The 11,316-nt window shown below is 41.6% G+C and overlaps 1 protein-coding gene across 1 annotated transcript in view; it reads right to left on the bottom strand.

Moving 5' to 3' along the window:
• Positions 1-10,215: 10,215 nt before the first annotated feature.
• LOC149298322 (5' exonuclease Apollo-like) overlaps positions 10,216-11,316 on the bottom strand; it is a 65,646-nt gene continuing 64,545 nt past the window's right edge. Inside the window, exons 5-6 of the mRNA XM_089487499.1 lie at positions 10,521-10,611; positions 10,216-10,333 (exon numbers count right to left, since the gene is read on the bottom strand). Coding sequence (XP_089343625.1) covers positions 10,216-10,333; positions 10,521-10,611 — 209 coding nt within the window. The remainder of the gene's footprint in view (positions 10,334-10,520; positions 10,612-11,316) is intronic.

The following is an 11,316-nucleotide window of genomic DNA, read 5'->3' as shown; positions in this document are numbered from 1 at the left end:
ACATTGTCTAATAAACTAAGGATCTGGAGCTGTTGGATTTGGTTAGGTACCTTGGAAGCTCTGGCTTGGTGGGAAAATTATACTACATAACTGATATCCATATATGAAAATCTTTATCAAGATTATGGCTACAAATGAAAAAGAAGCCTTGATATTTTAATATTCGTGACTATACGATTTCTTATAATCACAGGCTAAATTAACTGAAGACCATAAAAATGTAAATACAGCACCACAAGATCCAGAGCGATATTTGTGCAGAAATCGAAAGCTTTTTTCCCCAAAATAATGTAATATTGTATCTTGCTGCAGAATTTGAGATTATTAAAATAGATACACCAAAGCTGTTTCTCCTACAATACTTTCCTGGTGTACGAATCAAAAACTAAACTCCATACAGGAGATTTTATTAAAACTATTAAACCAAATCTAGACGGGAGACATGTTGAGGCTGTGATGCGCCTCCACCCTTAGACTTTCCAAACGCGTTACGGCGGAAAAAGTGTAACCTGCTAAACACTATTATTGGGAAAATTCATATTTTTTTCCATGATGCATTGTTATTGTATACCTAAGTGTTCGTGTTTACAGACAGCCTGCAGGCCAGAGATTAGATGGAAAATAATCATAACTTCCAACTGGTGCCATGTGTTAGCAGCAGAACTGGAAATTTGTAACTGGCGTGCTATGGGAGCTGAACAGAATTGCATGGAAAAAAAAATGCATGGATATTTAAGGAAACAATATATAAAACACAGACACCTTTTTCTAGCATTACTAGAAAACATCTACTCCTTACAGTATGAATGGAAACATGCAGTTCGAGGTTAGAAAATGAACATGCACCCCATCCAAGCCAACACTGGCGTCCATGAGACGGGTGTTCGTTAATATAAATAGCACGGCAGCTTATGACATTCGGTTTAATTATCGGAATCGGGGCTTCTGGGGGGAAAAAAAAGCCTGCAGTGGGAATGCACTGCTAAAGGATCGAGTGAGGAGGGCTCATTGTCACATATTTTACACAGAGACCTATGGCTTGGTTAAACCACTCCTAGAAGTCCTACGATGCTCAGGATCAATTGAGATATACGTCAAGACACCGTGTAGACATTCGAATGGTTTCATCAGCCCAGCTGCTAGGCTTGCAGGAAAAGTGTTGAACCAAACGCATCTCCTGCTTGCCAGCACACCAGTGATCCTCACGGCCAGCCAGCTCCAGAACTGCCTTGCCCGAGAGTGCCACGGCATCTAACGAGACCCCCTCCATGCATTTGCACAAAGTGCTCCCGTTCGTTTAGATGGAAGTGCTTTCCTTCCGGCGGTAAGGTGAACTCTTGTTCTCTTTGTTTTGTAAGAAGTACAGAATGCACACTGAAGTGCATTAATCCGCATTCTTCATGATTGGGACTCTGGGACATTTTAGCTACAAAACAATCTGCTAACATAAAAACCTTTAAATAACCTTACAGCTCTGCAAACCGGTCTACTTTTGTTTTCAGTGGTCATACCAGCTCGCTACAACTACGGGTTTAGGACTCTTACTATAGTTTCCCTGGCAAAAACAGAAGCAGAATTTAGCAGGGACTGTCACTTCCCTATGACAGCACACCCTACAAGTATACTTGAAGGGGCACTCAAGCTGTCATACGCATTAAAGTGGGGGTCCCTTTAAATAATGGTTTTCCCCATGCTCTTTCCCCACGCCGTCATTTAGCCTGCCGGAGATGTGTACTTGCAAAGAGTTTCATCCGCCTCCAGCAAGCATTCTCCAAAAGCACTCCAATTCATTTCAATAGAAGCACCTATCTACTTTAAGCCGTTAATGTGCAAAAACAGGGCCATGGAGATGTGCTGCAGCTTCTCCTGAAGGCAAGTATTTTTTTATTTTTATTTTTACAGGTTAAAGAATGTATATTAAAGTACTTCTATATGCATTCTTTGTTGATTGGGACAAAAAAAAGGCTACTTGGTTACATTAAGAATTTCAATTTTGACCTTTACATTGTGGATTCGGCTTGGTAGCACAAAGCTCAGGCTGAACTTCAAATTGATTTACCTACAGCGGAAAACAGCTGGTTGCCTCTTCAAAAAAAAAAAAAAAGACAATATTTGTGCTGGCAGATGCGATGTCCAATATCTGAAGTGTTTGTATACTTCCGAACACAGACTTGGGATAAGTGAATGGTACACAATATTTGAAAAGTTCCACTAGGTCATACTATAATACATATAATATTTCTTGAAAAATAAACCTGATCTGTATTTTTACTTTCCCTTTGAATGTTTGATCACATAAAGGAAACCCACGCACTATCCATCCATGCCCATATAAAGTGCAAAATGACACTTGATTAGAGAACTGGTTGTTGAGGGGTTTGGAGACACTGCGATTAACAGCAACAAAAGTGGGGTGAGATGGAGTGTGCGTTTGTGAGCAAGTGTGTGCAATTTGTGTGTTTACATATGTTGTAAGTTGGGGGGCCCGGGGAGAATTTTTGCACCAGGGACCCGTGGTTTCTAGTTACGCCCCTGGCCTAAACAAATATCCGACACTAGAAAAAAAATTCAGAGAGGACAATTCACCAAGTCTACAGTGAGAAAAGACCATGTTATAATAAAATATTTTTATTAACCAAAGAGGAAATTCAGTCTTTAATCAAAGTTTGCTTCTTAACGCAGAAACCAAAGTTACATACGCTTTAGATGTCTCTTCTTCCAATGTAATTGAAAGGCATTGTAGGGATCAAGTTGACACCGCTCAGTTCTACGCATTTGGCTGCCTTCTTTATCCAAAACACCACAGTCATATATATCCCACATCTTTCCACACCAAGAAACTGCAAGTGAGATGAGTAAACAACGCACTGCACCTCTGCACAGATGTGCATCCCAAGCTTGGCCACTTATGACATCACGCAACATGATGCAACGTCTTCAGATCTGCACCACCAGGAGAAATCACAACTGTCAAAAATGCTTTTAAATGTTACAAACACATAGTACTGATCTGGTTAAGCACAGCTATACCAGACTGAACATCGTTGTGCAAGCGGCTCTTTTCAGAGTATATAGTATGTGTGCAAGCAAATGGTATTCACACAGTCCACAGTCATATTGATCCGACGGACGATCAATTAGTTTTCACACTGTGGAACAAAATCATAAAAAGCTACACATGACACCAGATATCCTTCTCGACCAACTGCACTAAAAGTGCTTTGAAGGCTTTTTCAAGCACCCTGCTGGAGGACTCGCGAACTATACTATAAACCTTTGTCAAAGCTGAAAATTAAATTAGAAACTAAGCAGTACTTTATAAAATTGATCAGTGTTAATAAAATAAAATAAAAACTTCTGTATTCATTTGAACTTCAAACAGAGGGGTCTTATCTGGTGCAGACTTAGTCCTTATCTTACGGCATTGTTCTAAAACAATGAAATGCAAAAGGTCAGACCATGACAAATCCCAGAACCAAAAGATCCATGGCTTCTAGAAAGGTTATTGCTGGCACCTAACATTGGAAGTACTTTTTAGAGACTACATGGATATCTTTTTTTCATAGCACCTAATTTGAAGTATGCCCTGTTTTTGTTATTGCCTGGGGCTACTCTGAAAGACTCTACAGTGAAATGGACTCTCCAATGAAGCACCACCAACCGATGTATTTTGTGAGTACGTTTATATGTATTCTTTACCTGAAAAAGAGGGATGAAAAAAAATAGTCACTGGAAGGAAAACACTCACATGCCGGGAACTTTTGCACAAGCTGACTAGCGGCTGGTATAGAATGCGTACGTACGGGTAAGCAGGAGATAAGTCTGGCCAATCAAACGCCTGGGGGAGGAGGGTAGTCATTGTGCATTTAGAGTGGAAAAAAATTAAGACTTATTTTCACATCTATAGTACACTATACACTTCGAACAACTTCAAAGAAATTTATATATATATATATATATATATATATATATATATATATATATATATATATATATATATATATATAATGTAAACATAGCATGTTAAGGCTCCCCACTAAAGCATCAGAAACCATGGCTACCTGGCGTTAGTTTATTTCCACCAATGAGTAATATGAGTAGCACAGGAAGCGTCGCATGTCTTCTCAATCCATTTTTGGCCGCTTGAGGACCACAAGATGAGACTGTCATCTTGGGTTTAACTGCTACAGTTTTCAATGTTTTATCCGAAAACTGAAACCGTGTGATCTGTACAAATAAAGCAATATTCTTGCAAGAGTACATTTTAAAGGGTAATTGGGTGGAAATTTGTTTCAAAAAGTTGTTTCATAGTGAACTTACGATGTATTCTTTACTGGCACCTAGAAATGCAAGGGGGTTCCTGTATTCTACATATAAACTGAAGAAGAGAACATTAAACACAAAGACAGTTACCTATATAGAAATAAATATGAAACTGGGTAAACCTGTAGACTGCGATTGCAATGATTTTGCTCAGTTTGTCGGCCATTCCTTTTTAATCAAGCAAATAGAAAGCATTACTCTGAAAATTATGCCACTGCTAAATTTGACTTGAACACCCGGGAGGTGATGGTGATCTAAGCAGTTTAGACTGAATAATGCATTCAGAGATAAACCAGAAACATGTAATTTCTATGATAATATGTAACAATCATACATAGTAATACTAACAGTCTGGGATACAAAAGAAGAAAAGTTTCCCCATAGATGAGCTGAATTAAATTTTTGTTCAAATAAAAACACAGCCGATTAAAATCCAAATTTCATTAATAAATAGGGACACTTCTCATTCTAACATGCAGCATGTGACCACAAATCCAGAACAAAGGGGTGTAGATTCCCCTTGCTTCGTGGACACCGAGGGCAGAGTTGTAGACTACTAGCCTGGCTGATGATGGGGGGATTCTACTTCAGGAAGACCATTTAAACCCTCTGGATGACAAAAGCCATTAAAACTTGGAAACAGTGGATTCTCACTACAGTCTGGGTCTGTACTGGGCGGAAAAGGCCAAGACACAATTAACATGAATAAACTGGGCAAGGCAGTCTTCTGCCTTTCTTCCCGAATGAGCTATTGTGCCCTTTATAGTCCTGCCACAGGGACAAAGAACATCACTACGGGGTCACACTGCAGTTGAGCAAGATACAAACGCATACTAAATTCTTCCTTAAACCTCTGCCCTAGAAACAAAAACCTACAGCTAATTTGTACCACGGGCAAACAAAAAGGTAAATGTAGTTTAAATATGCCTACCCCCACTAAATAAGATTCAACCAGAGTCATGCCCTCTAAACACTATCGGCCACGCATAACCGTTTGGCCAACCACCCTTGCCTATCTGACCCCCAGAAAGTCTGCCTGGCTCCTATATCCCACACACTAGTCAGTCCCAGAACATTTTGATCAATGCCTCACTCCCAATTATTCACATATGCTCTCATTTTACGCTGTAGCGTGATCTCTCCGGTTCATGTATTTCTATCCTGCCGTTAGAAAGATTTCAATAATACATCATAGCTCATTTATTCCAAGCTGCTTTGTATAGAGGGAAAAAAAAGTGGAATGACTACGAGCGAGATTAATTCCAAACCCCCCCCCCCCCCCGAGGGCTGAACATAGTTAATATGGATTCATTTGTTGTGCAATGGACTGTTACGCTTTGTTTATACTGCCTTAAACAGCTACGGGAAGCAGAGGCTGCGTATCCTGTAACCTTACAGCTGTTAGACTACTAATCACACAAGACAACCACACAAACAGGTACACACACGCGCAATAACTACCTCTGGATACAATAAGCAAGAACAAATGCTGGTGGATCAGACATGCGGATGGTAATCAATGTCATACAATGACTTTTATATATGAAAATTACTTGCAAACTTGGAGATCAGCATTGAAGGTAAATCATGTAATACTTGTCTCATCCTTCACTAGACAGAGTCTGACACCTGTTTTAAAGCAGTGCTTACAAAGTCCTGGTGAATACCATCATTAGTCAGATGGATGCCCTGCTATATTAGGACAAATCATAAGAACTTGGAAATGCGGGATATATATCTAAACATCAAATAAAGGAACTCATTTCCAACATTTCCAAGGTGCTTCCTTGAAGCCTAGGATGGGATTTCCTCAATCTTAGAGTCACTTGCAGCACCGCGGTGGGGGTAGGGAGGAAGAAACCTGAGAATATAATGCACAGTCCTGCAAAGGGTTAGTGATCAAAGGAGATAAAAGGGACTGGAACATTTTGTGTAAAGCTGTTCAAATGTCAAAGACGGAACACCTCCGAATATTTTCATAATGCACGCCGATGGAAGCGGGGGGGATAATGAAAAGGAGTCCAAAACTGAAGTGGAACAGGACCCTGCCGCTGAGCCACACAGTACAAACATTGGAAGAACATTAAACTGCACTTAGCTTCTATTTAAATGCCACATTATCCCGCACCACAAATATCACGAGAAAGCACTGGATAGTTCCAAGGGCTCTGGGGAACAAGGCTGCAGCAGCTTGATATCTACCTTGAACAAACAAGCGCTTAGAAGACACAACACACATCCCCCTGATTATGCCGGAAAATTTATGAGTAATGTGATCAGCCTTAAATTGCATCGTGCTACTTCCAACCCAGAAAAAAAAATAGCAAGCAGTGGGAGTTACTGTTCTTTTGACAAAGGGCAAAAAGGGCTAGAACACGATTTAAAAATGGAAGAAATTGTTAACAAAGGAAGTGGGGGTGATAAATATATATATATATATGCAGGATCTCTATTAGTCAAAACATTCGTACAAAACTTCAAGGGCCACAAACTCACCAGAAATTCTGTACATCTTCAACTAAACGCAAGCGATTAGTCAAGTTTAAGCATTGCGGTTGGGCTCAAGGAGAAAAGAGCTAGACATTCTGGTGTGCTTGGGCGCTACAGGGCTGGAACCAGACACCGCCGGCATACGCACGTGTATAATATGTGCAACGACTGTGGAAAATGATACAAGCGGCCCTATTTTCATGTTAATTGCATACTGTAGCCCATCTTGCATGCAAATATGGGCCAGCATTCAGTGGAATGGTTCCCAGTTCAGTGCTCAAGGCACGCCAAACATCCAGGCTTTTTAAATCTCCCCCATCGGAATGGAATGTGGTAATTACTAAATCCCAAACTGGCAACTGGGTAGGAAATGGCTTCTTTAGTTTTTTGTTTTTTTTTTAGTTAATCCGCCTCTTCTCAAAGCAGGAAGTATACTGCAGTACGCATCTCGCACATGCTCAGTAAAGCTCCCGTTAACCGTCTTGCGCTTGGTCAGCATACGAATTCTTCCTGGTTTCAGAAGAGACAGCCGCGAGGAGGAGAATGAGACAGAAGTCTCCAGTGAGACGGATTGGAAGTCTAGGGAGTAGACTGCTCTTTAAACTGATATGATATAAACAAGTCTCACACGGGGCTTCAATCAGGCTTGCATTCCCAAATATAAGAGCACATAGCGAGAACTAGTTTTGAAGCAGACTTCAGAGCTCACGCAGTACTCTTTACTTAATTACATAGCAGCAACAAATCATATTTGCACAGTACACAGGGCACGTCAAACTCCAGGAGGAAAATAAGCCATAACATTTACCATACTGTTTAACGAGAATGGCGAGGAGAACACAACAGTGCCTTCAAGATATCAGAACTGGCATCAGCTGAACAAAACAAATCTGGGTGCAAAAGTCAGAATCCCTGGTTTTTTGAGTAATAGCTAGTAGAAATTAGAGGTAACACGTTCAAAAGTGGTAATAATGCAGCAATCTTGGGATCTGTCATACACTGATGTATAACAGATTTAACTGGATTAAAAAGTAGCATAATAAATTTCCACTGATTTTTGCCACTTTTTGTGCAGCTCTACAACAGAGTAAAAATAGTAGGTAGAATATAGAGACTATGGAAAACACATGATACCGGTTTACCATGGCTGGGAACGTGTAAAAAAAAAAAAAGATGCTTTATAGGAATGGAGAACGTTCCTTTTGCACAGAACCCATTGTAGCTGCAAGAGAGTTTCTACTAAACCGCTGAGAGATAGCAAGCAATAAGGAGGGGAGTTTAGACCAAGATGTAACGTATCCTGTGGAGTTAACCACTGATACAGAACTAATCAGAAGAAAGGAAAGGCCTCAAAAATATCAGCACATGCCCAAAACTCCCTTAAGGCATGACAGAACTCAGACATCACTCCATAAGTACTATACATTCACAAACAAGGGTTCTATACTGAACATTCATTCGCATTTTAACCTGGAAAGTGTGTGGGCTTATACATCTGTAGTAAAGCAGATCCAACTACTGTTGAATACTTTGTTAGAATCCTACACGAGTATATTACATACACAAGCTTTCAATAAACAAAAAAACACCAGATTATTATATATTTTCAGTCCAACTTGATATCTAAAACAAAATGCACGAACAATGGATTTACAGGGAGCACACTGGTGCAGAGCCACCATTCTCCTTGCTGGGTGGGATGCTATGTTAATAATTTAGCACTCAAGCCACTGCAGGTATAAAATGGTTAGCAAGTTATTTGCAACAATCTATGGGAACTGCAATTCCCTTAACACCCAACTATATTCCAGGACCCATCAGAAGGCAAGCTAAACCGCTGAAAACATTGTCAGAAGAGAAATGTTCCCTTTCTGAAGCACAGAATGCTTACATGTCCACTAGTAAAACACCTTACAGTATGTCTAAGACCTAAAATCACAAGTGGACCTGGCTCCACGGAAATTATAGAACTTCACTCACCCATCGATTTCCAATACAACTCCATACTTGAATTATTAAAGCTCCAATGGGCTCTGCATCGCTACACAACTGGAGTACACAAGCTGGCATACAGTGAAACATAACATCAAGATATTACTCTGGCCGTTCTATGGGACGCTTACAGTCTACAAGTGGGAAACAGACAGGAGACACGGGAGTCACGCACTTTAGTTTGTTTTGTGCAGAAGAAGGTGACGGATAATACATTAAAAAAAAAAAACTATTAAAGACGACTTAGGGACGGTAGGGGAGGGATTAACTGGTCAGGGAAATTCCAGAAACTCTCTGCGAGCGAAAGCAATGGGACAATGGGGGGGGGGGGGTTTACAGTGTTAATGACCTTAATACTTTATGAAAGACAGCCTATGACCTAACAGGTATTACTTGAGAATATGAAGGATCGAACTTAACTAAGCATAAGTACACAAACAGATGTGATTTATAGAGATGTTCCATATGGATAATTCGTAAGGTTGATCTTGCGCGGTGCACAACACAAATGCGTTTAAGCAGGATATTGAGTAATTGTGGCCTTCCAGCTGTTGCTGAATTACAGATCCCATGATGACCTGCCTGTGAAATGAATAGCTAAGCATCATGAGATCTGCACTTCACAAAGAGATGCCGGGTCACACCATGGCCATCTCCAATTAACACTCAATATACTTCGTTCATTTACTAGGAACAAACGTACCGCTTATACAGTCCCTACAGAGCCAGAGAACCTAAAGAGTAGTTCATAAGGTCCGATCTTAAAAGTATCTGTTACACCATTACATCCGCACCCCTCCTCCGCCTCTAGTTATCACACCTTTGAGCGAGGAGGTGGTGACATCAAGGTCTCATTTTCCATAACCTGATCACCAGAGGATCAGCATTAAAGCTGGACTCCGACGCAAACATCTGGTATTTTTGTACCAGTTTACGTCACTCTATGATGTCATCATTGCATATCATGAGGGTATTAGATTTTATTAGCGTCGGTACGTTATACGACGAATGCAAACACATTTAGAGAGCTTAATATGTTAATACTACCGATACTTGGGTAGCCATGCTCCTACATCATACGTCATTTAGTCTTTTAAAGAAGCAGGCGGAGTGATCTCCAATGATAGAATAACAGATAAATCGCCTAATATTATTGTAGTGGAACAATGAGGATTTGATAAAATAAACAATGGTAACCATGGCTGGCCTAGGTAGGCAGATCTCTCCGGTGAGCTACACAATGAGGGATACGGCGAAAAGTGTGCTAACACTGGACTACAGCTCCTATTACTCTCAGAGAATGCCTGCGAGTGATAGGCCAACTACAACAGGAAGGCCGCAGATTCGTGGCATTAGAGTATATCATTGAATAAAAGGTGCTCACCGCTGGTGTGGTGTGATTCTCAGCCGCTAGTGAGAGGAGCTGCCGGGGAGGATCCGGATCCCCACCGCGGGCTCATCATCAAAGCCCCGGCAGCAAACCTGGCCTCCTCTCCTCCCCAAGGGATGAAAATGTCCTGGGACGGGCCTGAGGGGTAGGGTGAGGGGAACCAGAACCCCGGAGTTCACTGCTCGGCCGGCTATCCGCTTCAGTCTCCCAACTGCGTCACGGCAAAGCTCTCCCGGGTCACTGCAGGGTCCTCCCGGTGGCAGCAGATATTCTCTCCTCTTTACGACTGCAAGATTTACTGTGCACAACCTCTGTCTCCGCTTACCTCTGCCCTCCTCCCCCTTCCCCCGGACTCTGTTCACCAGGCCTCCTCGAAAGCTCTCCGGAGTCCCAGACGCAGCCCTTTGGATCACGAACTGGAACCCGAAGAGGCGGCTTTAAGTTTCCGGGGGATGAGGAAGGGGTGAGTCTGGACTGCGGAGGACAAGGGGCAGAAGAGGCGACCGGAGCCTTCCTCTGCCAGAGATACGGCCAGACTCCTATACAAGAAGCTGCCTCCCAGCCAGGCGTAACCAATCGATCCGACCGTGGATCCCTGAGCGAGCGGAACTTTCCCTTAGACGTCATTCAACGAAGGCAACTGGAATAGGCGGAGCTTCTCAGAAGATAGGCTGGAAGGTCGCGCGCATTGATCGTAGACGATTTAGGGCGGGGCTAGTATGAGAGTTAGGCCCATGTCTCGGCGTGCACGCGCAGTTTTTGTTAGCGTCAACTTTATATTTAACCAACAATTCTTAAATACAAAAAAAGTGGCCTGAATACTCCGACCGTTAACCCCTTCATAACAAGGACATTTTACACCCCAAATGAGCTTTTCGTGTAGATTAACCATATCTTTATTTAACCATCATCTATTTTTCAGGGTTAAAGGCACTCTCTCTAAAGAATAATGCATATTAAAGTACTCTGTAAGTGATCTCTAGTCTGTAAGCTCGTTTGAGCAGGGCCCTCCTCACCTGTTGTCTCTGTAAATCAAATTGTTATGTTACATACTACTTGTTATGTCCTGTCTACCCATTGTACAGCGCTATGGAATTTGATGGCGCTATATAAAGCAATAA

The sequence above is a fragment of the Sceloporus occidentalis genome, unplaced genomic scaffold (assembly GCF_023333645.1).
Source record: "Sceloporus occidentalis isolate IW3139 unplaced genomic scaffold, rSceOcc1.0.p SCAF_33, whole genome shotgun sequence".
Classification (NCBI taxonomy): Eukaryota; Metazoa; Chordata; class Lepidosauria; order Squamata; family Phrynosomatidae; genus Sceloporus; species Sceloporus occidentalis.
Note: the sequence above shows the minus strand (reverse complement) of the source record. Positions and strands in the feature narration are given on the sequence as shown.